Raw genomic sequence first — 27,577 nt, forward strand, 5'->3', positions numbered from 1 at the left:
GTTACCAGTTTCCCTCTACCAGAGGGAGCGGCACGCCTGATGCTGAGATCACAAAGTTGCCTTTGGATTATAATTAGCAAGCTCGACGCAGATGGTTTATTTGATGGGATTTTTTTTTTTTGTTTTCATTTCTATTATTTGTTTGGCGAAATGACACCAGCAAGGTCGATTTGGGATCTCTAGCAAGCACATGCAGAATGGATATGAAGGTCAATGCATGATCCAAGTCATTAATCGACTATCTCTAAACTGCTTATATAAAAGACTGTATGATATTTTGATCTTTTACCTATGCATCAAAAGGTTAAAAAACAACGCATCTTATCATATTATTTGAATTACTTATTTTTTTGACCATTTAATGTATAGGCTACAGATTTTGAAATCAAATATTTTTTATATATAAGTAATTTAGAGATAATAGATCATATTTAATAGCTTAGGTCATCGGTGTTGAACTCTTATCATCCAATAGAACTGACCAAATTTAAGTTAAAATCCATTGGATCGAATTCAAGTTAACATGTTTTAAGATTTGGGTTTTCAGGTACCACTTACACTCCCCATAATGTCCAAACCCAAAATCTAAAAGAGGATGATACCCAACATTTCCAAAGTAAACATCCATCTGCACATGCTGAACACTAATACGAAGTATGATCATTGATCAAACAAGGTTAGAAAATGCAGCAAGGAACGGTTGTTTCAGCCAACATTGTATTTCCAAAATAACAATTCCAGCTAGGGCTGGACTTTCATTCTTGGAATAAGGTTTTCTTTTATATGTTGTCTCATGCATACGAAGTAACCCAAGATTTTAACCCCGGAATTCAAATTAAATCCTTAAGTTCATAAAAAGGAGCTGAGATCGACTGCCAACAGAATGAATTCTCTCAGGTTTACATATTTGGTGTCAAGGAGATTTTGAAGACCTGAGTTCATTTTGAGGTTCTAAAGCTCAAAATAACTCTCAATAGAGCTCTAAAAGGCATTACAAGAAACTATAATTTTGTTAAATTCTCTTACTTGACTCCTAAAAAGAGCCATAACCAGCTCCAACAGATCTTTAATTGTCGTTTAGTTCAACTAAGCACTACCATTAAAGTGTTCGAAACGCCCCATAGCAATTAGTTTTACAAACAAAGAAATTAATATAGTAGAGAAGACTTGCTTTGCCAGTTCTTGGCCAGAATATATGAACATAATATTTTATGAACAAACTTCCCATTTAGCAAACATTTGTTCACACAACATTGACACCATGACAACCAATTGAACATCACCAAGTAGGGCTGGAGCCAGGTATAAATGCGAACATCACCATTTGCCAATTGCCATAATAAAATTCCCCAAAAAACAATGTTAATTGACTCTAGCATTCCTTTCTGAACAGCAAAATATGCATTTGTGCAGGAAATATCACCAAACAATACAATAACTTATCGCAAGCATCATTCAGCTCCGTCGCAATTGGTCTGAACTAAGATATCAGATGTTCAAACGATCACTGTGTGCAATCATTCTATGATGAATAAAAATATAACAAAATCCCATTTACAGAGCAGTCAGCTGTCAATTATCCACTTAAACTTAGGGGGAAAACAGAATTTAAAAAAAGAAAAACTATTCATTTACAGGAGGTGCAAAAAAAACAGAAAAAAATTCAAGTCCTAGAACAGACATAACAAATGGAGAGGTGTTGTTATCCTGCAAAAAGTTATCCATACTTTGCATAAGCAGCAGCTGCCACTAATCCTGTATTATGTGCAAAAATGCAGAGTATAATTGGGTTCCTTCAAAAGAGCTGGCAAACATCAATAAAAAATTATAGTACTAGATACACTAATCTAACTCACCATTTAGAAGTTCAGAATAAATAGGACACAATCAAAATTGTAATTAAATCATTCTTCCTACGCGCAACCGATGCGCAGACATGCCTCCATACCTTGAAAAACCTTATAGATCTGAATTATTTTTAGTGGCCAGAGGAAGCAACAAGGGCCAACTGTTGTTTGCGCATTAATGATCTCTTCCCGATTAGATGTTATTAGAATCACATAAGAGACAATGCAAACAAAAGCATCACCTAAGGATTTTAACTCCCCTCTTTTCAGTCAAGTCAAAGTTAAAACATGAGAAACAAGTGGACTGTACACACTATCTTGTTAGAGCATGAACTCAGATATAAACTCCTATGAAGGAAAAATAGCAGGAAAGCATGCATCCACAAACTTATTGCATACAATCCATATATATACATATGCATATGCATATATATATATATATATATATATATGTATGGATTGTATGGATGTATGTTTATAGAAGCATGAAGAAATAAATATATGAATAAGACCATGCTAAATATGTGCATGCTTCAATGCTTGCACTGTATAATAAAAAATTACTCCATGCCTCTTTGACAACTCCCATAAATTAGAGATAAATCATATAATAAGTGTTTCCCATGAAAAAGATGTCCAGACAATATAGAATGTAGGTTGCTTATTGACAATGAAGAATTTAGGAGTTGAAGCAATGACATATGTAAATTAAATACAAGTGGGCCAAGATGCCAAGTTCCACATTATGAGCCAAGATGCATGAATGTATTCAACAAATGACTCATGAGAGCAAGCAAAATACACCAATATAATCAATGAGTAAAGGCCAAGGAGAGAAGGTGCTTGTAAGAGCATAAATCTCGGTGCGAGCTGATTCTAATAGGAGATGGTTCTTGAAGCTGAACTAGCAACCTGAAAACCCTCACGAGACAATGGAGGCAATTAGATTGATATCTCAACAGAATCCAATCATCGAAGAACCCTAGAAATAAAGCTCCAATGGTTAAAAGCCCGTTTGGAAAGGCACTTGGCCTATACATGCTGCATTGATGAGATGTGCAATGTTCTGGCTTGTAAGAAACAACAAACTAAGTTGGCAAGAAACAACAACAATTAGCAGATAAGAGTGATAATTCTACAACAAGATTTGTTTAAGGCAAAAGAGCCACCAATGGATGCTCAAAATGGCAAAAGTTATGTCGCGAATTTTAAAGCAGGCAACTCAAATATTTTGAAGTATAGAAGGCTAATGAGCATGCGGTAAAAAGTCTTAAGCTGCAGGGCGTGCGAAATAAAAAGAAGATGCTACTAATCACAAAAATAAAACCTACTAATGCCATCAGCTTGATATATGGATTCTTTTTTCATGCAAGATTGAACTTGGAAAAAAAGCCTACTAGCCACAAAAATAAAACCTTCTAATGCCATCAACTTGATATGCAGATTCTTTTTTCGACTGCACTTGGAAATTTGAGTTACAAAAAGAATCAGTTCCAAAGCATTATGGCAACTAAAGTAGCAGAGGGGAAATATTTTAGAAGATAAATATAAAGCAAATGATTGGTCAGAGACCAAAATTCAAAGAAAGGACTACTGTGTGACAATACTAGGAACATTCAAAGATGCATCAAAGGACAAGAGTTTGAAGCAGAAAATATATAATTAGTAAGAGATGCAATTGTTGGCGAAATCCATGAATGAATAGTATCCCACATGACATACCACATTACATATGACCAGAGGAAATGAAACATAAAAATAAATATTTTTGTGGTGATTGGGGCCTTCTCTTTTAACCTTTTCTAAGAGGCTTCGTGTGTGTTTTTTTTTTTCAATGAATAAGTAGACAGATCTCTTTGTTTATCCACTTGTCCATGAAAAAAAATAATAATAAAGATAATTATACAATTTTACAGCACAAAAAAAGTCCATGACACCTAGTTTGTTAATTTTCTTCATGTTTTAAACTGCAACAAAAAATAAATGCACTCTTAGCTCTCTCAATTATCAAAATCCCTTCACCTTCTAGCCAACCCTCTCAGCACCTAATTCAGATGAATACTCTCTTCAAAAAGCCTATAAAGAGCATGCACATTCTAATATTAACCACTCATCCCCACAGATACCAACCCAATGTTCATCATCTCCACTACTATAACTACTTTCTCTCTCTCTCTCTCTCTGAAAAAAAAGAAAGAACACACTTCTTGCTTGGTTTTAATTGTGAAAAAGAAAAATATGAGATTTACAACTCGTTTCGCTCCAATCCAACTAATTATTTTTAATTACTCGAAACTCTAGCGGCTTTCTTCAGGACAGCTACGAGACCCTTCATCCCTCCTAAACTATTTTTTTCTAATTTTATTGGATATATTCACATAAAAAAACTATATAATGCACCTGATCTATCAAAAAAAAAAAATATATAATAAATACAGCTTTCAAAATTAAAAATATATTTCTCAATTTATATAAAAATATTTTAAATAAATTGAAGGGTCACACTCATCCAATGTGTCTCCCACGTGCCAAAAATCTAATACAATTAATTTATCTTTTAAATCTTCCCACCCTTCAATAAATGTCTCCAGAAACTCCAGAACAATTTAATAAATATAGCTTTCAAAATTAAAAATATATTTCTCGATTTATATAAAAATATTTTAATTAAACTGAAAGTTCACACTCATCTAATATGTCTTCCACGTGCCAAAATTTAATAAAACCTCCAATAAATATCTCCAAAAACTCCGGAACAATTTAACCAAACCTCATAGTGCGAGTCTCCACAAGGAAACATCTGTATGACCATCCAAACCGTACGTTAATCATCCGATGGACGATGCAGCGGCAGCAGAGATAAATCGCGTTGTGGAAGACTCACAGGGGCCCGCACGGGGGAGCGCGGGACTCGGAGGTCATCTTAAATTGTGGAGCGGAGGCCCGTTGCCCTGCGCGTCTCCGCCCCCGTCCAAGTCCAATCCCTTTCTCCCTCTCTCTCTCTCTCTCTCTCTCTCTCTCTGTCTCTCTCGCTCCAAATTCCATGAGCACAGCGGAATCCACCAAATATCCCCCTCCTTTGAACCTATCGATCCATCCCGAGCATTTTGCTGGGTGTTGATAGGGTTTCTGACCCAAAAATTCCAAGGTCTGAGATCTTCTCCCATTCTCTCTCCATCTTTCTTGATGTTTCTTTGATGTTTGGGGAGAGAAATGACGATTTTGTTGTTCTGGATTTGGAATGGGTTACAGGGATTAGGTTTCGAGGGATTCCGGTGAAGGGGATTTGAGTTTTGCCATGGGGGGCTCGGGGTTGTCCAAGGACAATCTTCGTGGACTCGCACTGGCCCTCTCATCGAGCTTTTTCATCGGGTCCAGCTTCATTATTAAGAAGAAGGGGCTCAAGAAAGCAGGGGCAACTGGAATCAGGGCAGGTTGAATCTTTCTCAGAAATTTGGGTTTTTCCATATGGGTCTTGTTGAATCAATCATCAAATATATTAAAGATTTTTTCCTATTTTTTCTTTATTTTTGAATTTGGGAAGATCAGTACTCATTTGGGTGTCAAAAACCTGATATTTATATATGTTTTTTTCGGGGTTTGGGTGCTAGGGGATTGAGGCTCATCTTCAGGCATGGTGCTTTGGGAAATGTTTGTCTTGTTTAGAGAGGTGGTAATTGAAAAAATGTGACTGAATTAAAACAGTGACGCCATTTTGCTTTTTCTTTATTGCAGGATCAGGAGGGTACTCATACTTATATGAGCCAATGTGGTGGGCTGGAATGATTACTAGTAAGCAAACTATTGAAAATTCTTCTTCTTTTTTTTAAAAAAACATTCTAATGTTTTCTAAAACATTCTAATGTTTTCTTTCTATAGAATGTGAAAATGTGTTATAATACATTATAGATATTCTTTTTCACATTTGAATCTCATGCAGAAACAAGTTTTATCTCTTAAAATTAGATGAGAGCATTAATGTAAATTCACTATGTGATGTCATTAATTACATTCATGATATATGCTGCCTTAGTAAAATTCTTCCAGTTCAGCTGGCTATGGCGGCCCTTACTTGACATTCTGGTGTGGGTTTAGATATAAATTTGCTCTGCGTATGTGCATTCATAAGAGTTAATGTGCCCACTGGAGAGCTAGAGACATAAACACCATTTGGAATATAGAGCTTTTGTTAATGGGTCAAAGAAGCACCAGTCTATAAATACTCTGATTTTTGGTCTATGGTGATATCTAGAGAACTTGCACACAATATCATGCATATAGCGTGCTTCCAAAGCCTGTATATTCTCCATGTCGTTATTATCTGTAAAAAGAGCATATGATTCTTCTAAACTACTGGTATGGTCCTGCAGCTTATCAATGGATTCCATGACTAAAGGTTATGATCCCATCTAATTTCCTTATGCTCTGGTGTGAAAAGCAAGTCCATGGAGCCTGTCACCAAAGATAGAAGCTAAAGCCCTTAGGTTTTCAATAACCATTTCTGAATTCCTGATCGTGAATCCTTGCTTTTCTCAATTGAGTTCATGTTTCACATGACAGTTAACGAGCTCATGGTAACCAATCTTGCTGCAAACCCACAGTGGACACTTATGGATTCACTTGATGACTGGACTGAGTGGTTAATTAGTTAGAGAAACAGGAGTCCTTGTGGAATACCAGGAGGAAAGAGAAAAGATTAGGCCTCTTCCACCCCATGTGTACATATACCCACATAAATGCATGCATATATGAACTTTGCCTCATTTTTTAGCTTGCCAACACCAGGTGTCAGATCGACCTGATGTTGTCAGTGTAGTAAATTCAAATTTTAATCCATGTTTTTAGGTAGCAAGCCTACAAAATTCTGAAATATGTCCATAGGCCAGGAGTGTGAAAAAATTTGAAAGAGTAAAAATTATGAGTTTGATACATCTAAGTTTCTGTGTTCTTGAACAATGATCGACCCCTTTGATGGTTTTTGGTGTAGTTCTTTACCCTTTTTCTGGTTTCTTTATTTGTTGAGACAAAAATTGATGAGCTTCAAGCATCAGAGTTTCTAACGTGCAGGTGGAAAATTGAACATAGGCAAAGATTTAAACCTTTGGAGAGCACATATTTGTATTTAAAGCAACTCCACCCTTTGTCATTTTTATTACATCATGAGCAACGTATAGATATAATTGGATATGGTGCCATGCAATTGGTTGGGTGCAGTGGACTTGATCTATCTGTGCCATCATATGTGGTGGGGTTTCAACATGCGTTAGTTACAAAAGGTTAAGTCATACTGCCTACGTATAAAGTCTGTTCATTGTTGGCGCTCAATAATATTACTTCTAGACTTGAGGGTGCCAACTAGTGCAGTTGGTAGAGTCTTTGGATGCTGGTAGTAAGGACCTGGATTTGAGTCTCACCGTCAAACCCTGATTTTGACCAGGAATTCTACCATTCTAGTTCTCAGCCCATCAAATTATATTGCCCTCTTACTCTAACCCATCCTTCTTGTATACTTCTATGATCCTATCTTTCAGCCCATTGGACTTATGAAGCCTATGATCATGATGAGAAATGTGGACTTGTGTAGTCAAGGTCTCTGGAGCCAAAACAATTTTGTTGACTAGCAAATGCATTGAAAAAGAGCAATTAACTTCTAATAGAACATTTTGACTTTATATCATGGATAGAGAAGAAGGGAACAAGGGGCTTTCTGGAGTTGATGTTTAATGGGTCTCTAGGTGGGCAAACCCTAAGGGGCAAATTTTATCTTGATGTGTCCAAGGGAAAGATGCAGAAATTTTTTGCTCCTGGGGCATATTGATGTCCTTTAGAATAGTGCAAGATATCTTCTCACATCAAGCTTCACAGCTTGGCAGATGAATTCAAAGATTATCTCTGTTTGCATCATATGTGGCCCAATAACTTAGCACTTTGAGATGAATTTTGCCCATCAAATAATGCATGCCAACAAATTTTTCTTTAAGTTAAAATACACTTCTATCTTTTGACTTTTGAGGAAGTTGCTTATCAGAAGTAGATTATCTTGCTTCTGCTCACTTGTAATGTAGAAGCATTTTGATTGGTACTTTGAGATGAGAAACCTTTTAATTTGGCTTTCCATGATATAGTACTGTAACATTGAAGAAATTTCTCGACATCCAAGATCATATCTTCTTGTAGCCTTCATTTTCTTAAAGCCATTTAAGCATAATCTGACAGCTATGGTGACTTTTACATATATTATAAATTCATCATTGTTTTGTAGTGATAATTGGTGAGATAGCCAACTTTGCTGCTTATGCATTTGCTCCGGCAATTCTTGTAACTCCATTGGGAGCTCTTAGTATCATTGTCAGGTACAGAAATAGACCAGGACTGAAAATGTTTAGAACAGAAATACACAATATTTCTCTACTGAGAGTTACTTTCATGCAGTGCAGTGCTAGCTCATTTTATGCTGAAGGAAAAACTGCACATATTTGGTGTTCTTGGTTGCGTTCTTTGCGTGGTGGGTTCTACTAGTATTGTTTTACATGCCCCAAAAGAACGGGATATTGAATCAGTTACACAAGTGTGGGATCTTGCCACTGAACCAGGTAATTTAGCAAATATATGCCAAATGTTTTCACGTCAGTAAGATCAGTTTATCCTTTTTTGTATTTGTTGTATTTGTCAAATTCATTATATTACAAGATTGATATCGCTTCTTCAGTCAAATTCATTATATTAGTTTGATTAATATCTTGAATGTTAGCTCATGGAAATATTGAAGTCATCTAAAAGCATATCTTTTACATCTTGTGCTGGATATTTATCCATTATTAATCATCCTGTGCTTTTGAATAATTGAACCTAAATCGCTTGGTTTGCATTTGATTATTTCTCACGCACCACATGTGCACGCCTGCACACAAAAACACATGCATATACATACACATATACATCTATAGATGTATAGATCCATACATGTACTTATGTGTATGTGTATCTCCCAAGCTGCATAAACCTTGGTGTTTTTGTAGATATTAAACTAACAACTAGATCTTTGTTCCTACAGGATTTATTGCATATGGTGTTGTGGTTGTGTTCTTGGTTATTTTCCTCATTGTCCAAATGGCACCACGATATGGTCAAACACATTTGGTAGTATATGTCGGAATATGCTCGCTCATGGGTTCCCTAACAGTATGTTTAGCAGCTTTCACATGCTAATTTAATCTTCATATATCCATGCTTTCATGCATTTAATTATCCATTAGTATTCTTGGTGCAGGTTATGGGTGTAAAAGCTGTGGGTATTGCCCTAAAGCTTACATTTGAGGGATTGAATCAATTTGTCTTTCCTCAGACTTGGTTTTTCACAGTTGTTGTAATTATCTGCTGTCTTGTGCAGATGAACTATCTAAACAAGGTAATCAGGACTTGTGAACATGAATGCACTAATCTGCAAGGCATTTTCAAAGGCTATTTTTGTTCATTTAGAGGAAAATAATACCCAATATTTTGGCTGTTCATTTTCCAATTTGGCAAATAATATCCATCTTACAATATAGGAGTCTAATTTGTAGTTTACTTATTTGTTTAAACTGTTGGCTTTAGCCATTAACACTTGTCATAGATGAAGTGATTGATTGCATAAAGAAATAAGATTTGTTGTTTATGCAGTTTTCGTAAAACAAAGCACTAATGGATAACTGTTCAAATAATAACTGCAACTGCTGAGTTTCAAATAATGGTTTTGGAAGATAACAACTGGCTTTTTTTTTTAATAAGAAACTGATTTTTTTTTTTTCAGTAAGAATTCATAAAATGCCATTTCTTTGGACATACAAATGATAATAAGGCCTGGTCAAACTTGATTGCCGAGGGACAGTCTAGAGTGACCTTTCCAGTATCTCGACCAAGGTCCGCCGTACCGGTACCGGTCCGGTCCGTACCGGCCGGTACCGGTCCCGTACCGGCCGGTACTCGGTGGTTTCAAAAACCACAGCGCGCGGCGCTGTGGTTCTAAAAAAAAAAAAAAAATCATACCGGTGCGAACCGGCTGGTTCGCACCGGTACGAGGCCGGAACCGGCCGGTACGGGCGCCGAACCGGCCGGTACGGGCGCCGAACCGGCCGGTACGCACCCGTACCGGCCGGTTCGGATAAAAAACCGGGAAATACCGGTTTTTTATCCGTTCCGGTACCGGTCCACGGCCGGACCGGTACGTACCGGCCGGTACGGACCGGTACGGCATTCCATGATCTCGACTCTATTATAAAGAAAACTGGGGAGGTAGACGAAACAAATAAAAAACATAGCAGGTTATATGAAGTGGAGTTGCTGCTTGAATGTTTTGTGGTTGCAGCGTGTCTGTGAAACTTAAGCTGCAATTTATGGGTTTCGGTATTATAAGACCATCTAAATTGGAGAAAATGCTTTGGAATATGAGAGCTTAGGAATTATATGGTTTGTGGAGATTAGACATTTTATAGGGGAAAAACGTTGTTGGAATTGTTTATAGAAGTAAAGAAAAATATAATAGAGATATAAAATTAAGAAGAAGCAAATGAAGAGTATTTTCTTCATGCTGTAGAACATAGATGCTACTGAATTCTAGAATATCCTTAATCATGAAGGACATTATTATTACCCTTAAAAATGTGTACTAGAAATAATTCAGAACAAAATAGATTCGTGGGGGATGACAAGTTACAGAAGATTGGATACAAGGAGAATATTGCTATTTTATTATGTGCCAAGTGGAAAATCATATTTCCAACTGTACTGGTCAAGATCTCTTGATTGAAATCCTTGTTTCCATAAACGAAAACCCTAAGGATACTAGAGGAAAATATTGCATATTATTTTCACAATTACTTTGGGAAAAAAGATATATGTTGAGATAGATTTTAGAGGAATACATTAGTAGAGAAGCATGGTCTGCCGTACCGCCTATACGGGGTGTACCGTATCGTATCGGAAGAAAATCGGTACGAAACTTCACTTGAAGTCAAAATACAGGCCTCGTACTGCCCCACACTAAGGCGTACTGAGGTACGTACCGGCTCGTATTGGAGATATACCGAGATAAATATTGAGAAAAATGGCTAGAGACCTGTTTTGGTATAGAGGTGTACCATACCATACCGTACCGAACCAAGCCAAACCGATAAGGTATTGATATGGTATTTGGTATTGAGATTGCGAATTTTGCACAGAAGATATTCCTTTGGAAAGAAGATGGTAAAAAAAGTTAAATTTGTTAACCGTGAGAAATTGCACAAAAGCTTACCTTCATTTTCTATTCATAACTACACCGCTTTGAAGGACCATTGAGAGTGATATTACGGGTGTTACTTGAGGTTCCGTGGTTAGGTATAGGAGCTATGTTAGGGGCCTTATAATAGCTTGGATTTTTTTATTAAAAAAAAATAAGAAAAGGGTTGTGGCTTCATTAAGAAAATGACAGAAACAAGTGCATAACCAGGTAGAACCCCTAGCACAAGCAAGTAAGAAGTGAAAAGGAGAAAAATATAAAACAATTCATAAAACCAAACTAACGAATTAGCCCCTAACTTGTGAAACACTGGATGAATATTTTCGTATTCTGGTATTTACAAGTTATTTTCAATTGTAATTAAATAAAATCAAATGATTCCATCCAATAGTTTAAAGTTATAAGTGTTTTTGCTTTCTTCTCATTGTAAACTATATATATGCAGCATAGAGAGAGATTCTTTTATTTTGTTGAATAAACCTTGAGCATTTGGATGGGTTTTTCTTTTAGTTATCTATTGCTTTTGAGAATTGATCCACTTTCCATTTCTCTTTTCCCTTCTCCCTCCTCTCCCTTTCTTCTCACATTCTTCTCGGATCTAATTGGAGGTATCTATTTTTACATAATTGATAAAAGAGTTTGAAATTCCTTTTACTTTAAGGCTCTGTTTGTTTGCTGCGGAAGTGAATGAAAAATAAAAATTTGCTTTAATGAAAAATAAAAGTTGGATATTTTTAGTTGTTTGGTTGCACTAGGAAAAGCAAAGAAAAAGTTGCAGAGAAACATTTTGTTACTTGGTTGTGCAGGAGGTGGTTTGTTATGGGCAAGTTTTCTTGTTGTCTTATCCAAATGAGATAACTTTTGGTTTTCTTAACCGAAAAAACTACCTTTTTTGGTGAGGGAAAGAATTTAAGGTGGCTAGAAATAATATAAATTGTGATTGTTGCTGAATATTTTCTTCATGAATATCCCCTTCACTACAAAACATTGGAAAGTCATTTTCTCCTCTAACGAACTCTTTCTCCCACTTTCTCAGCAACCAAGCAGAGCCTAGGAAATTTAGGGTCCTTCTCGTGTCCTGTTTGGGATGGAGGGAAGGGCATTTGGGAGTTGCCTCTTAAATCGTGAAAAGTCTTTGTTGTGCATATTCCCAAAGGATGCTCTCAATTCTTCCTGCTTTGCAGCCCCCTTCCCCCAAATGAAATGGTGAGTATTTGTAGCCATGGTAAGATGTCATTAAGGCCAAGAGGGCTTTACATGATGGCTTCCTTAGGCCTAGCTAGTTGTCTTTTGAGTACTCAGCCTTTGCTAGCTGGATCTTGCACTATCTGGGCATAGCTACTTCACTAACTCAATGAAATGCTTAGTCCATATTCCATATTTGTACAAATCATGCATTTCATCAGACACCAAGCTATGTTGTAATATTTGTAACATGGGCAATGTAAATGCATCATTTCTCATGTCATTTTTGTGGTTTTCGCACGTGCATGTAATGAAGTCCATTAAATATTCCCCTGTATATATCCCAGACAAATCAGACTCAGATTACCATCATAAATTTATCAATGATTTCTCATTTTGCTGATCATAATTCTGAGTCTCCAGGGAATCAACATGTATTCTAGGAACTTCTTAATAATTGTTTAACTCATCTATGCAGGCATTGGACACCTTCAATACTGCTGTAATATCTCCAGTCTACTATGTGATGTTTACCATTCTCACCATTTTTGCTAGCATGATCATGTTCAAGGTGATTAGTAAACTTGTAGCTTTCCCTGTTTTATGTTTACATTTGACTAATAGTTGCACAGTAGGCAAGGATGAGGCTTGAAAATCTCTCTCTCTACTAGTGTATATCATAAAAGTTCTGCACAAGCAAATCATGTTTAATATTGTCTTCTTTTTTTTCCATCTCATTTATTGCAATCAAAATATGAGTTGATTTGTTTGTTCTCCATTGGCTTGAAATACTCTAACAGCATCATGTGCATTCAGTGCTCATGCTTGAGATGTTCAGATTCATGTTTAGTTTATCATGTTCGCAAGAATAAAATTTATTCAGATTATCATCAACAAACTGGAAATGATTGGAGACTATAAAAACAAAATTGGGGGAAAAAGTGGAGCAAGACTTAATGGTCACAAATGAAGGTGGAGAAAAGTGGCTAAAAGAGCATAGTTGACAGAGGACCATCTAATAAGAAATCTAGACGCACTCTTGTTAGGTGCAAACAAAAAAAATAAAAAAATTTATTTTATTTAAAAATTAGAAAATTTTATTTTTATGTGGACTCTAGGATTAGAATTTTATGAGAATTCCAGTATTTTATTTCTATGTAGATTCTTATTAAGATTTTAGATTATCTATATAAACTCATTGCTATGTTAATTGAGAATATAGTTTGCATTATTGAGATTTAAGAATACAATATATTGAGTTGCTCTCTCCCTCTGCCTTCTTCTCCTCCATCTTCTTCTTCTCTTTCCTCCTCCCTTGTTCTTTCTCCTCCTCCTTCTTTTTCCATCCTGCATCAATTTGGTATCAGAAGCATCCTAATCTCCCTGCCTCCCGAGCATGTCTTGCATCAATTTGGTACAGAGCTTGTCCTAACCTGCATCAATAGTACATAATAGGACCGGACAGTTACCATGTTGAAGAAAGGAGTAGAGGATCGTACATATTATAATAGTACATATTTATAATATGTTGAAGAAAGGAGTCAATTCAGAAATTAAGGGTTGGTTAGAACACTTTCAACATTAATGTTTGATTACCAAATTCTTTGATGTGAATGGGAAAATAGCTGTAAAATTCCTGAACGGGTTTCACCGCATGTAAACATGACATTATGTCACTAATCAAAATTTTGACAATACCTTACAAGCTCCCAAGTTGAACAATGTAATGATTATCTGGCTCGAGCTGGCTGACTGGGTTGACTACATTAGTGGCTGTGCTTATGACAGTCCATGAGCACTTCTAATTAGTGATTCCTTCATACATAAACTTATGCATGACATTAGATTCTTTGAAAATTTCAACCCGTCTGTCTCATGTGGTTTCAACATTCCTTGTTGCTTTCTAGTTCAGTCTTATACTCAGCATGCTATGTCTTGGTAAATATTGGACCTAGTTCCAGAATCTCAGCAACAACTGTCATTTACTAAAGCTGAATGTTTTCATAGTATGTTAATCTTGCTTCCATTTTTCTGCTTCCTGATTTACTGTGTTACGAACCAGGACTGGAACTCACAGAATGCATCACAGATTGTGACCGAGATATGTGGGTTCGTTACCATTCTTTCAGGAACTTTCCTTCTTCACAAGACAAAAGATATGGGTACCAGTCCAACCACAGAATCTCTTCCAGCTTTGAGCAACTCGTAGGAATTGTGAACGAGCAAAGACTCTTCCCATTCTTTGGTCAAGTTATCTTCTGCCAATTAACACTTCAAGGCACATATTTTTGAATTCAAACGCTCACGTGACGGTCCATGAAAGTTTTGTAACGCGGAGACGAATCCGGCACCGATTCTGACCAGATTTTTGGGGCACAAAGAAAGAACCTGGTTATGACTATTCAGAAGAATGAAGGAATTCAGCTTTGTTCAGTTGGAAAAAAACTGTCAAACAATAGTTCACGCTGGGGTAAACTTCACTTGGTGATTTTCCAAGGACCATGGTGTGGTCTTAAAGCATAGATTCCTTGAAGGACTGTCCGCCTGTACAATTTTCGCTGGAGACTTGACCCTTGGACGAAAGCTACGGATGCTTTTTTTTTCTTCCGGTTACTACCAAATATTTTCTTGATGACTTTTCATTCTTGGATTCTTATTGCCACATTTGTAAGATCTGTACGTATCCTTGCTCTTGCGTCAATATGTAGAAAGAGAACTTTATGTTTCTAGTTAGACATTAATTCAGGAAACAGTTGAAAATGACCCTCTTAAATGATTGGCATTTGAACAGCAGTCGTGACGAGATGCTCTCTGCAGCTAAATTGTTGAGTTCAGGATCTAGGAATCTTGGTAATATATAACCAATTACATATACTTAGATTCTGTTTGTCATCTTTCAACCATCTACTACCATCTAACGCCTAATGTAACGTTATGTGTAGGGTATCTTATGTCACTGATAGCTCCTATTTTGTCATCTTTATCTTATATGTACTCCCACTAACTCTATGGAGAACTCAGGTGGACCAGCCCTCCTTTTCTCGAAAAAAATAGTTTTGTTACTAACTTCTTGGTTCCTAATAGCAGCACACATCTTGAGAGGAGGAACTTATACAGAATGCAAACCATAATTGTGCGTATCAAATGAAGAAAACTAACATTAAGAAAATTATGAAGGTCTCTGTTTCTCATCATATTACCGATGATAATATCGTGTGCAGTATATTCATTGCATCGGAAGCATATGTTTGCAATAAAATAAAAACTTCAAGATCTTTCAAACCTCCAAGTGCAGGATCTGTCACTGCGATCCTTGTCAAAATAGCAGAGACAAACTGAGAAGGGTTTGGATAGAACTGCTCTTTCTAGCGAAGGCTATAAGCTTTGGGGCATGCAGCTACATATCTGTCATGATGCAGAAGGGAAACCAGGCAAGATGCACAAGGGCAATTGGCCCAAATTTAGGCCTAGAATGATGCAAGAATGAGATACTAGATACTTTTAGATGGTGTTAGATCTTCTAGAAATTTATTATTGCCTCAGGTTGGGCCCACCCCTCTGAACCAGTATGGCTAATTTTTGTTCATAAAAATGAGATTACATTGCCTCATCAGGCCAGATTTGGTATAATTTTCTCTGATCAAGATATAATGTTGAAAGCAAAAATTTCTAAATGTCGAATTAAGACATGGATCACTGGTAGCAGCAGTGTTGCATTTTTTCTGGTTATTCTTCATTGTGATGGCTTCCTATAACATCCTGGTGAAGCACTCCACCTCTATCTTTCTACAATGAACTTTCAAGCTGGTCACAGCCAAAGAGATCCAGGAGTGTAAACTACTTGCAGATCATGGAAAAACTACCATTCTGTTAGGTTCTAATGAAGATGGGGGAAAACCTTACAACTACATGGTAAATGCACAAATTTTAAGATGTGATATTTAAGCACTTACACTGGTCCAGATAAATGAGGTACACACATCAAAATCCAATCTGGCAAATATAAGCCAAGATAAGCAATACAGTCCTTGTTTGATGAAGTGTTCCAATGCAGTACACTCTCATTTGCTCAAATTACCATCATTCCATCATCACAGGCTTGTTCTCACTTGCCTTCGGCTTCTGCTCCTTTGGCTTCTGCTCTTCAATTCTCCTATTTCCAACAAAGCAATAAATTCCCAATCAAAAACTACTAGAGGGGAGATCATGTCAAGAAATAGAGTTCTGGGCATTCGAACAATATACAGAGGCATATTAAGCATAGCTATACAGGTTATTGCAGAAAATGGAATCTTCTTCTGGACATCAATCACAATGCAGTTAAATTTAACATTAAGGCAATGTTTGGATACCCAAGAATACCAAAGCATTGGGCAATACGCTGGTATCTTACATGTGCATTGGATAAAATTTCTATGGAGGTGCTTGGATACCAGATTTGGAGTATGAAAATAGCCTGAATAGATCAAATACAGGAGTATTTTCATACTCCACTAAAAGTAGCGTAAAATGAATTCTAGCATTCATTGGGCTGAAATCTCGCCAACCCCTTAAAATGATGGTTAAGGGGTCATAACCCACATGTTTAGCAATATCCAATTGAACTTGATCAAACCAGCACGTTTAGCAGGTTTGACAACATCCATCTTAGAAAGAACCAAGGGATATCCATCCACATCATGAGCACCTTCCTTCCTCGAAATGTATAACACCATGAAGTATAATTAAGAAAGATGTCTCCCAAGCTACAATTTCCAAAATTTAGAATCATAATAACAGCTATCTAGCTTGACTGAAGCAAGCAGGGTCAAAAATCTCTTGTTCTTCCTCAAATTTCTCACCATGATGATCTATGCTGAGAATAAGTTCTCATGGATGATAGCTTGACTGGAGCAAGCAAGGTCAAAAATCTCTTCTTTTTTTTCGATGATAGCCTCTCATGGATAGTATTCTCTATTTTTTCCTTAAAATGCACCTTCCTTTGACGACTCCTTTTTCATCGCCAAGATTCACCTAATAAGTCACCATCTTGATGAAATAATGAAACAATGAAATAGCAAAACAATAATGAAATAACCAAAGGTTATATTTTGATGCTACTACATCCAAGTATATCTCAAGCAATATTTCTACATCAGTTTTGCTTTTTTGTTTACAGCATAACTTCAAACACAAAATCTTAGCAAATACAATATCTCCCTTGAGCACCTTTAACACCTCATTAAGCTTTCAAGAAAAGATGGAGAGGATGACAATGTGATCGAGATAAAGCCGCAACATTAGCGACATCAAAAACTCTTATTTTTCACCCCCTTCTTTCGTGCGTGAAGCCTATACAGCTTGCGTCAACAAATGCTAGAGAAGGAAATAAAAAGACTTCTATTTCCTGAAACTGGGAACCGAACTTTGGGCCAAATAAAAAGACTTCTACAAATCAAAGCATTTTAAAAAAAATATATACAATCTACCTAGGTCTTCTGAACAGTGAAAGCACAAATCTAAAGCTTCCTCCTTTTTAATTGTACATCGAAAAAAAAGGAGGAATGAAGAGAAATCGTTGTTACGGGTTAAGAATCTAATCAACAAGATCAGTGCTTCTAAATTCTCTTCGACGGGAATTACTCAAACAACAAATATCGTGATGGGGGGAGGGGGTGGGGGGAGGGGAAGAGAGTACCGCTTCTCGGAGGCGGCGGCGCCCTTCTGGCTGAGGAAGGAGCGGAAGAGAGGGGAGTTGACATCGTAAATCATGGTGGTAGGGTTAGGGTTTCGGCGAGCCTCACGGAACTAGGGTTTAGGGTTTGGAATACCTCCTCGTGTTCGCTTGTTTTCTCTAGAGGCGTGGGTGGCACGAGAGACCTTTGGCGGTCTCCGTTTACAGGTAGGTGTTTATGAACCGCTGGCAGTTTGGAATTATTCTAAATTTTCATTTATATAATTTTAAATAATAAGTTTAATTATATTTCGATTTTATTATCAATATATCTTATATTTTATAATAATTAATTATTTTTATAACTATTATATAAATAATAATAATAAAATAATCTATAATATATTAATATATGTAAATTAGTATTTAAGCAAGTTAATTCTAGCACTAGCTTAGTCCATTTCTTAACTAAACCGGTGAACTAGAGTTGGCTCGTGAATAGCTTGCTCTATTTATCATTTAGAAGATTTGATAATTTAAAAAAAAAATTTAATAAACAGTTGTGATTTTATCGATCATGTTTTTATTTTTTAAAATTTAATTAACTTAATAGATATTTTGATGTCAGGCTTATAGGTTGGGTAAGCTAAATTTGAATGATCATTTTATATCTCATTTGGCTGATTTTGTTGGCTGCATTCGCACTTGCCGAATCTAAGCCACCATTGTCAAAAAAAAAAAGAAAAAAAAAAGAAAAAAAAAAAAAAGAAGCAGCAGCAGCAGCAGCAGCACTAAAAAAATGAACAGCTCCGTATTAAGAATATGTGATCCAGTATGAAAATATGGTAGAAATATATATATTTGACCCTACTCGAAAAAACTACATGGCTAGAATTATCCACTGAGTTCTGCACAAAAATATAAGAGAAATTCAAGACTTAGTCATTCCGGTGAACAAATAAATAAATGCCTTAAACATGCAAAAAGAAATATAAGGTGAAATTTTTTTCAAAATCTCCTCCACCTTTTGATAAAATCCTGTGCGTAAGAGAGAGAGAGATAAGAACTAATATACAATCAGCCACTGAACCAAGGTGGCGGATCCATCAGACATCTTATATTTATAAACGAAAGGTACAACACGGATCATATAGGATACTGCCACAACATCTTGCCGTTTTGATGACTCACATACAATCGGGCGATACTCATGAGAGCAAGGAAACTAACGAGACAAACTCCGAGGTCACTCTCCCTTTCGACCTTGTGTTGATCACAAAATGCTCCGGGTACTTCCTTAGCAGCGTCAGCAGGCCAAACCATGGTCTTCCTTTGGTTTCATTTGGTGACCAGTCCTCAGATGTCAGGTATCTTCTAACCCTGCTGTGGTGCCATATGTTGCCATACTGTTCAACGAGCTGGATCAAGTTGCAAGAAAACCATAAGCTCTAATATACTGAGAACTAAGAGACTACATACTGGATAAAGCAAGCATTTAATTAGCTGCAGGTCCTGGAATACTCAAATGGAGGTGGTGGCTGTAACTGGCAAGGAAATATAACAAAATTATCTGCCAAGGATGAATAATTGATGGATCATACAAAAAGAAGTCTTCCATCAAGCAGACAAACTCACTTCAAAATAAGCTGCAATGCCATCAGAAAATTAAGGGGAAAATATTGTAATGCTAGCCTCATGATGTATATTGATGCACATAAATCAAACTTAATTCAGAATTATACAGGATGAACAATTGTAAGTCTGCAACATACTATTATTATAATGCCAACACACACATGCCATCTCCATATGATGCATTTTGCATGCTCTAAGCACATGATCACCTGCACTGAGGAAGCTGCTATGAACATATGATCACCTCCACCCAGGGTAAAGCCCTGGCAAGCCAAAGTATGCACGATCACAATAGTTCACCTGTTTTATCTTCAGTGCCAGTCACAGCAGCATCCACCTTATTCCCTTTCTCTCATTGGATAACAGCACCACCATTAAAATGCCTATCCAATTGTGAGGTCACACATATCCGCCCAGCCCCTTGGTATGTACTTGACCCATCTTTTACTTAGGTATGGATTAGATGCACCCAATACTTGTCAAAATAAACTATTACCATTGCAGTTTATGATATAGAAATCACAGTAACCCATATTTGAAATATATGTACCTCTAGCACACAATACTAGCTTACTGAGACTATCACAAAGATATATATTATTAGATGTGCAACTTAAGACTCAATAATCCAAAAGCAATAACTGAATTGCCACACAAGATTTAACCAATGGCAAATGCTAACCAACTAAATAGAAGAAAAAGAGAATCTGGTCCTGGCCATATAATATGTCCAGCGTGGATAAGCTAATAATAAAAATTGAAAATGCAGTGCATAGTTGGGTCTTGTTTGAATTATGATTGCAATTCCTAGTCAGGTTGGGATTTTGTGTTGAAATCACAACTTATTGGAAACATATAAATTCTAGCCTTTGTAACTATAGTAAAAACTGAACAACCAATTATATGAAAGAGAACTGGAAAGCAAACTGCATCAGAAAATCTAATGCATATCATGCATTGATAACAAAGCACTTCTTTTCTATGTTTCCATGTATTTGTGTCCAGCATTGCATGATATGTATTACTTGGTGGAAGATACTTAGATAAGCCTAGACTGCTTTAAACTCATGGTAGAAAATGGCAGCCATCATCATATCATTACTCCTGTTTTAAAGAGAGAGAGACAGATATGAGATATCTAATAAGGCATTGTTTCTAACTAACCTCCGCATGAAGCTTTGCCATCGGCATCCACTCTCCAGGGCCACAAAGATCAGACAGCACTGTGGCTACAGATGAAACAACATCTTTCTCTTCTAATTGCAAGAGTTGATGATTATCTGCTTCCCTGTCAGCCCTTGATCTCGTCTCCGACTTTTTCTCTGAAAAAGAGGAAAGTAAAATCATGTCATCCTAAGAAAATTCCTAGCTATAAATTCTACTCTCATATTATATACAAGATTGTGACATATGGAAACATCTACGGGCTCGTTTGGTTCGCAGAAAAAGAAGGAGGGAAATTGTGATCAATGGAAAAGTAATGAGATGCCTTTTGTTTGGTTGGAGTTTTCAAAGGAGAGAGATGGGAAAGTTGTATTCCCATGGGAATATGATTCCCACATTTCATGGGAAAGTCTTTCCCATGAGAAACATGAGAAAGTTACTTTCCCATTAGGCGGGAATCACTTTATTTTTATTTTTTCCCAAAAAGACCCTTCAGCATTAAAGAAGCATTAAAGAGGCATTAAAGACCTAATTTTTATTAAGGGCATGATAGGAATTATACACAACTTTCCCAGGAAAGTGGATGGCCAACCAAACATAAGCATTTTGAAAATTTGTCACTTTCCCATGGTCAACCAAACATGCCAAAAGTACTTTCCTAGGCATCCTCTTCCTAGGAATTTGTTTTCCAGGAATCATATTCCTAGAAAGGGAAAAGCTTCCCACAAACCAAATGAGCCCTACATATTAGAACAACGCTTCCAGTTCATTCATATGCAAGCGATAATACAAATCTACCTATTCTATCAACTAGAAATTGTGCTTGGCTCTGGTTTAGAATTGATAACTTAAAGTGGCATGTAGTTTTGTTATCGAAAACTATTCCTCTATCGCTCTACGTTCAAAACTCTTGGGAACTTTAGAAGTTGTTTCTTGGTCGCATGAGCTTAAAGTGCATAACCACAACATAAGCCTCTGTACCAGCCAACCAGCCTTCCAAGTTTCATGTTACTCTAGCTGGGCCAATAGTTGGATGCCAATTCCAAAGGGCTGACACTAGCTAGAGACAGTCATAAAACATTTTACTTGCTCAAAGCGGCAGCCTCAAACAGATAAGATACCTTTTGGTTAAGGTCAATGCAGATAACTTATCACCTTTGTTTTTTTACACACTTATCACCCTTTGTTTGATAGGTTGGAGTGAATATAGAAGATAAAATTACAGATTACTGGCAGAATACACCATTTTAGAAAAGATGTTGGTGCATCAAAGATGCAGCACAACATGCACTGAAGAAGCATTTCGATTTATTTAAGAGAGAAATTGCCCATTTAAAGCTTCAAAATTATTTAACAAAGTTATAGCTATATGACTAGTATACCATTTAGCAACTAATCTTTAATCCATCATGTGAACAAGTATGCCTACACATTTACATATACAAAAGATCAAACTCAGGAACTTGAAAATTACTTATCTAGCAAGTGAGTGCAGTGTCCCAGGCATGAACTTCTTTTCTTAAGAACACTACAAGGAGACCATTCACAGGGCCCTAATTACTGCAGCCGGTGACAACTTCAGACACAGATGGTAAGATGTTCTTTGTTCTGTTAATAACAGGCATCTTGGCAACATTAGCATACTATAGAACTTGTACTAACAGATAAATGCCACATGTCACAGGCATCTGATTACAGCACGAAGCGCCTAATGGAAGTTGAGCTGCAAAACTATAAGTTTTCAAAACTAGCATGGCAGGGTACCAATATGTTAGCTGCAAAAGGGGAACCTAAGTTCAATACAATAAATAAATGAAAGCACAAAAGGTTCAATAATGAAGTCACATCTCTATATATTATATATATGATATTGTCGTCTAATACTACATCTTGAAATATCCAGCCGGAACTGATCACTGACGTGATAAAGGAAGGGAACAAACTGAAATTCCATCCCCCTATCAGCTTTAGTTGGATCCTAGAATTTGAAACCATAGGATATTAGCAATATTCATACTTCCTCATAAAAGATATGGATATAAATCAGTTATAAGCGATATATATTTGTTTGTAACAAATATGGTTACAGAATTATTTAGTCAATAATACATAAATGTATTCATTTCAATAGTATATGCAAACTTCATGAGAGAACATAATTCCACTTTATGTTTGATTAACTTACATATAAGCTTCTTCCAACCTTTCTTTATTATCTTTGTAAAACAACCAAATGGTGTACAAAGATCCACAATGGTAACTGCATTCACTTAATGGCATGACCGTCTTGTTGATTAGAATAGCTATATAAAAGCGCACACCCTAAGTTAAAATTGTCACTGTTAATGGCCAAGGATGAAATCAATCAAATTAACAATGTCTCTGTATGAAAGACATTTGAAGGCATAATGCCATCATTTATCCAATCCACTTTGGGTCTATGAGAGCAATATGAGTCTAATAAATATGGCACCGATAAAGATTTGGATACTTGTGTATAAATCCATATATGTATTTGTTCTTATTGGCAGATACAAAGATGGATACAGATATTAGTATGATGCTCAAATTTGCTCTCGTACTCGGATAGAATTAGACATAAAGAGATTGAAACATATATTATCCACTCCAATTTCACCTTCTACAAAAGGCAACCAACCATATATTTGCATTTGAATATCTTAAATATGGTATATTACAACGTTCTAAATCTCGTGGAGCAGTGGTGCCCCAATTTCTCCATAATATATGATGTCTCGTTGTCCCACCCTATTCCGGTGATCCATCTTGATCGAGCGTCTTGATAGATACCCTCCCTTTCTTGCATTCTTCTTTACTATATTCCTTTCTTTGTTTATTTCCTTTTCTTATTTTTTTCTTTTCTTCTTTTCTTCCTTTCTTTCCTTTCTCTTCTTTCTTTCTTCCCTTCTTCCTTCTTTCCTTCCTTCCTTTCTTTTTCTTCTCCCTTTCTTTCTTTCTTTTCCCTTCTCTTCTTCTTCTTTCCTTCCTTTTTTTTTTCTTCTTCTTTCCTTTGTTTCTTTCTTTTATCCTTCTTCTTCTTTCCCTCCGTGGATGGATTTTGGAGTCCCGCACCCGCCCGTCTCGTTTTCTCTCAGGAATGGGGCAAGATAGCTTGGACACCCCCCATCTTGCCCGAATTTAAAACATTGATATTTTATATTGAAAAATTTGTGTTTCATGTTACGTTAAATGTAAGGTAAATAAGAAAAGGTGGTGGCACTAATACTAGCTTTGTGTTTATTGCATAAACCATTTCAGCCAGTACAAAGAACATATGAAAGTTGAAGTGTCATAAGTGTTTGTTAACAGCAGAATAAAATTCTCTGCTACATGTTAACACTTCAGAATAATATAAGCAAGCTTTTGTTTTTTTACTATGAGGTTCTTAGTGGTTGTTATATTAGACAGTTGAGATAGTTGTCTGTGATGTTGATGAATCAACAATTAGGAAACTGTTTAAAAAAACTGTAACAAACTATATCCCATACAAAAAGTACAACACCTTTTCAACATAAATACAATGACAATATTAGGAAAAATAGTAAGAATTGAATAGATCTTAGCAAGGAGGAATGTCATGCAAAATAATCTCCCCTTCCCCAAATGAACAAGTTCTTTGTCAGGCCCATGAAAATCCGACTAATGATAACCTACCAACTAACATTAATCCTAATATTATAGAAAAAGTGGAACCTTCAAAGACTTCGAAAAGTTGAATATTCAAAGATTTCCATAAGTTGAAGATTCAAATTTCGAAGATCCATAATAAGTGTGTTAACATCAAATGACCAAACTGCTAAAGGAAAAAAAATACTAGCAGCCTTGATGTATTTGAAGAAATAAATCAAATAAGTGCTTAAAATGTAACAAGCTAAGGGACTGTTAGGAAGGTGAAACACAGGTCTTCTAAATAAATAGCACAAAGAGTAGTTTCAAATCCATCTGCCCATGACATATGATACTTAAAAGTATAGCTTTACAGGCCTCAGCAACTAATTCACACATAAAACTCTCAAATAATAAATGAGCATGCGTTATATGTATATAGATTAAACAACCACCTAAAACACCTATATCTGTCAGAAATAGCATATAAGCATACAATTAGAGATCCTGATTCAGTCTTGGGACCCTTAAATGGCCTCTAGGAGAATACTTGACACAGCCCACTTAAACGGTAGGTATCATTAGTCCATAGTTTTTCAATATTGGTGGGATGACCTTCCACATTATATAGTTAAATTCTTAAAAAAACTACTTGAATAATGAGGAATAAAACCACGCTAGATCACTGGTTTGGACAAACTAATCAAAATTTTTTTAACTTACTTTAAAGACTGAATATACCAACTAATGGTTGCCCACACCATTCCTGATACTGGACTTTTAGGACATAGAGAACTTGATTATAGCAGAGCATTTTGAAAATTTTGAGACTTTCCTGAAGGTTCGTCTCATTGAGATAAACCAAAGCCATACATAATAATGCAGAATCAGGTGCTTGATTAAGGCCCTTAAAAAAATTCAGCAGAAACCAATGATTAGAACAACTTTTTTCCAAGGGTTCAATCCTATACCTAATCTAATCTTTTAATGCATAAGCTAAACCTCGCCATGATTGAAATCCTAGTCAGATTTTACTCCTCATTTGGATCAAACAAGAGAGAGAGGGAGCGAGGGAGGCCCAGAAAATGCTCATTCAGCCACTAGAAACATAGTGAATTACATTGATCGGATCCAATCCCATTTGTTTGTGCATTTGCATTGATGATATATTCTTCATTTCTCCTGAATTCAATACCAAACATTTATCCACTCAGATTCCTATCAAATCCCTAATCTTCTCCTCCAATCATAAGCCCTTAAATGCACTTTTCTTCCTTCAATGTCAGCAAACCTTTCATGATCTGTCCGCCATACCAATCCAGAGGCATGCAAATCTGTTACCAAACTCCATTCAAAAACATAAAAGGTGATTTCTACAATTCAATGCAAAAATGAAAGCATTTTTTTTTTTCACACTAAGAATCTAAGCGAACTCCAAACATATATAATCATCCCTCATCATCTAATAAGACCAGCAACGGAGGCTCACAAAAAAAGAAAGAAATAAATAAATCCAGCAAGGGATGGAGAGAATTGAATGTTTTCAGTTCTAATCTTACCCAATTGTCCCGAAGAAGGTCCCGCCTTCCCGGGGAGCGCAGCACCGACCCCATATCCCAAAAACCCCTCCATGTCCCCGGAAGAACCCCTCCTCCTAATCTTCTTCCCCGCCATGCCGACGTGCCCCACGCCGTCATCCACCCCATCCTCCTCCTCCTCTTCCCGGTCGTCCTCATCATCGTAGGAGCCGTCGCGGAAATCGGACGGGCGGGGGCGGCCCTTGCGGGCGAAAGGCAGCGGGACGGCCACCCCGGCGGCGGGAGGGGGGAGGGACGGGGGCGGGACGCGGCGGGCGACGGCGGCGGAGGCGAAGATAGAGCGGGTGGGGAGGAGGAAGTAGAAACGCTTGTCGCCGATCTGGAGGAGATCCTGGGAGTCGAGCTTGACCGGGGGGTTGCCCGGAAGGTGGAGGACGCCCTCGACGAGGCATCCGTTCTTGCCGATGACGTCGAGTGCGAACCGACGGCGCTGGAAGTCGTAGAAGATGCGTGCGTGGTGGCGGGAGATGTTCATGCCGCCGCCGAGACTCGAGAGGTCGACGTCCACCACCGATTTCTTGCTGTTGCGGCCCAGCATGATCGAGTAGGTCTGCATGTAGTACTCGAAATCCTCCCCTTGGAGCTTCGCGAACCCCGCCTCCACCTCGCCAGGCCCCGCCGCCGCCGCCGCCGTGGCTCCCCCTCCGACCATCACCATGGCCGCCGGAGCCAGAGGTGGAATGCCGGAGAAACAAGAACCCTCGAATCTGGATTTTCGGCGACGGACAGCGTCCATTTTGGCCGTGCACAAGTTTTAGTGCGATTCACTTTTTTTGTTTTCTTTTTTTGTCATAAAATATACACCAGTATGTGCTTGATCTTGCCAAAATGCTTCCATTTTAAGTTTTCGATTTACCATCGCGGAAATCTTTTAAGATTTTGCTAGATTTGATACTCTGAGCATTTCATTTCAGATATTTATCTTAGATTACTCTTTCCCACCATCTGTGCTTCTTTCATAAAGTCATTATAAATCCACCTTTTCCTTTTTGGGTAAGACTTATCAACTCAGTTTATCGTCTGGGATCACATCAATTGTATATTCAGGAGAAAAAAAAAGAAACAAACAAACAAAAAAAGCTCTGTCAAATTTTTTTGAAGATAGAGATATTTGAAGACAAGAGAAATCAGGCATCCAGAAAAAAAAAAATTTACCTTTAGCTGAAAAACAAATACCTCAAATAAACCTTTTTAATTTGATTCTTTAATATAAGAATATGTTCTTTCATTTCAACATGATAAAATTTGATTATCTAAAAACATTTGTTCTCAAGAGTATTATGGATTATTCAAGTACACTAGAATGCCAAGTATTTATATAGCTTGGTATCTAAAACTTCATATGCTTACAAAAAAGTAATAAAATGGGTTGTAGATTTGAATGTATTCTTTGACTGCTGCTGCTGTTGTTAAAGCTCTTATAAACCTAAGAACCAAGGAAAAGGTCATGGAGATGTGCCTCCATAGCTACACCTCTTGAATGTATTCAATATCCCCCTTTTTGGATTAACTTGAGAACATCTTAAACATCTATTAAGTACCTTTTGCTCTCCTATTTCTTTTTTTTTTTATGAATGAATATCATTATATAGGAATAAGCATGTTTATA

General features: G+C 36.9%; 2 protein-coding genes and 1 long non-coding RNA gene across 6 annotated transcripts; 1 reads left to right on the forward strand and 2 right to left on the reverse strand.

Annotated features, from left to right (window-relative positions):
• Positions 1-4,814: 4,814 nt before the first annotated feature.
• Positions 4,815-15,051, forward strand: LOC103710632 (probable magnesium transporter NIPA2). 2 transcript variants are annotated; one of them, XR_005512596.1, is made up of 10 exons: positions 4,815-4,995; positions 5,100-5,281; positions 5,583-5,639; positions 8,110-8,200; positions 8,280-8,440; positions 8,902-9,029; positions 9,118-9,255; positions 12,143-12,312; positions 12,770-12,862; positions 14,354-14,371. XR_005512596.1 is itself a non-coding variant. In XM_039128374.1 (9 exons), the coding sequence occupies exons 2-9, from the start codon at positions 5,146-5,148 to the stop codon at positions 14,498-14,500; spliced, it is 951 nt and encodes a 316-aa protein (XP_038984302.1). In that variant the 5' UTR covers positions 4,815-4,995; positions 5,100-5,145; the 3' UTR covers positions 14,501-15,051. The 2 variants fall into 2 exon arrangements, 1 of the variants encoding a protein (XP_038984302.1); XM_039128374.1 differs by lacking the exon at positions 12,143-12,312 and having other exon boundaries at positions 14,354-15,051.
• Positions 13,473-18,178, reverse strand: LOC120111371. Of its 3 annotated transcripts, XR_005512599.1 has the most exons (4): positions 17,969-18,178; positions 16,245-16,444; positions 13,990-16,095; positions 13,473-13,724 (listed from the first exon to the last, which is right to left on the reverse strand). It is a non-coding gene; the product is annotated as an uncharacterized LOC120111371 (long non-coding RNA). The 3 variants fall into 3 exon arrangements; XR_005512598.1 differs by lacking the exon at positions 13,990-16,095; XR_005512597.1 differs by lacking the exons at positions 13,473-13,724; positions 13,990-16,095 and having other exon boundaries at positions 16,143-16,444.
• A 744-nt stretch (positions 18,179-18,922) lies between these two features.
• LOC103710604 (FHA domain-containing protein FHA2-like) lies at positions 18,923-26,850 on the reverse strand. The gene is made up of 3 exons (XM_008796416.4): positions 25,930-26,850; positions 20,744-20,901; positions 18,923-19,362 (listed from the first exon to the last, which is right to left on the reverse strand). The coding sequence occupies exons 1-3, from the start codon at positions 26,702-26,704 to the stop codon at positions 19,153-19,155; spliced, it is 1,143 nt and encodes a 380-aa protein (XP_008794638.3). The 5' UTR covers positions 26,705-26,850; the 3' UTR covers positions 18,923-19,152.
• Between the last annotated feature and the right edge of the window lie 727 nt (positions 26,851-27,577).

This window comes from Phoenix dactylifera, chromosome 7 (assembly GCF_009389715.1).
Source record: "Phoenix dactylifera cultivar Barhee BC4 chromosome 7, palm_55x_up_171113_PBpolish2nd_filt_p, whole genome shotgun sequence".
NCBI classification, from domain to species: Eukaryota; Viridiplantae; Streptophyta; class Magnoliopsida; order Arecales; family Arecaceae; genus Phoenix; species Phoenix dactylifera.

Coding starts and splice junctions, on each gene's coding strand:
- LOC103710632 (XM_039128374.1), top strand. CDS start 5,146: ATGGGGGGCTCGGGGTTGTCCAAGGACAATCTTCGTGGACTCGCACTG. Junction 5,282..5,582: donor GGCAACTGGAATCAGGGCAG/GTTGAATCTTTC, acceptor TCTTTATTGCAG/GATCAGGAGGGTACTCATAC. Junction 12,863..14,353: donor CTAGCATGATCATGTTCAAG/GTGATTAGTAAA, acceptor GTTACGAACCAG/GACTGGAACTCACAGAATGC.
- LOC103710604 (XM_008796416.4), bottom strand. CDS start 26,704: ATGGACGCTGTCCGTCGCCGAAAATCCAGATTCGAGGGTTCTTGTTTC. Junction 20,902..25,929: donor ACCTTCTTCGGGACAATTGG/GTAAGATTAGAA, acceptor CCTCTTTTTCAG/AGAAAAAGTCGGAGACGAGA. Junction 19,363..20,743: donor TGGCAAAGCTTCATGCGGAG/GTTAGTTAGAAA, acceptor AACTTGATCCAG/CTCGTTGAACAGTATGGCAA.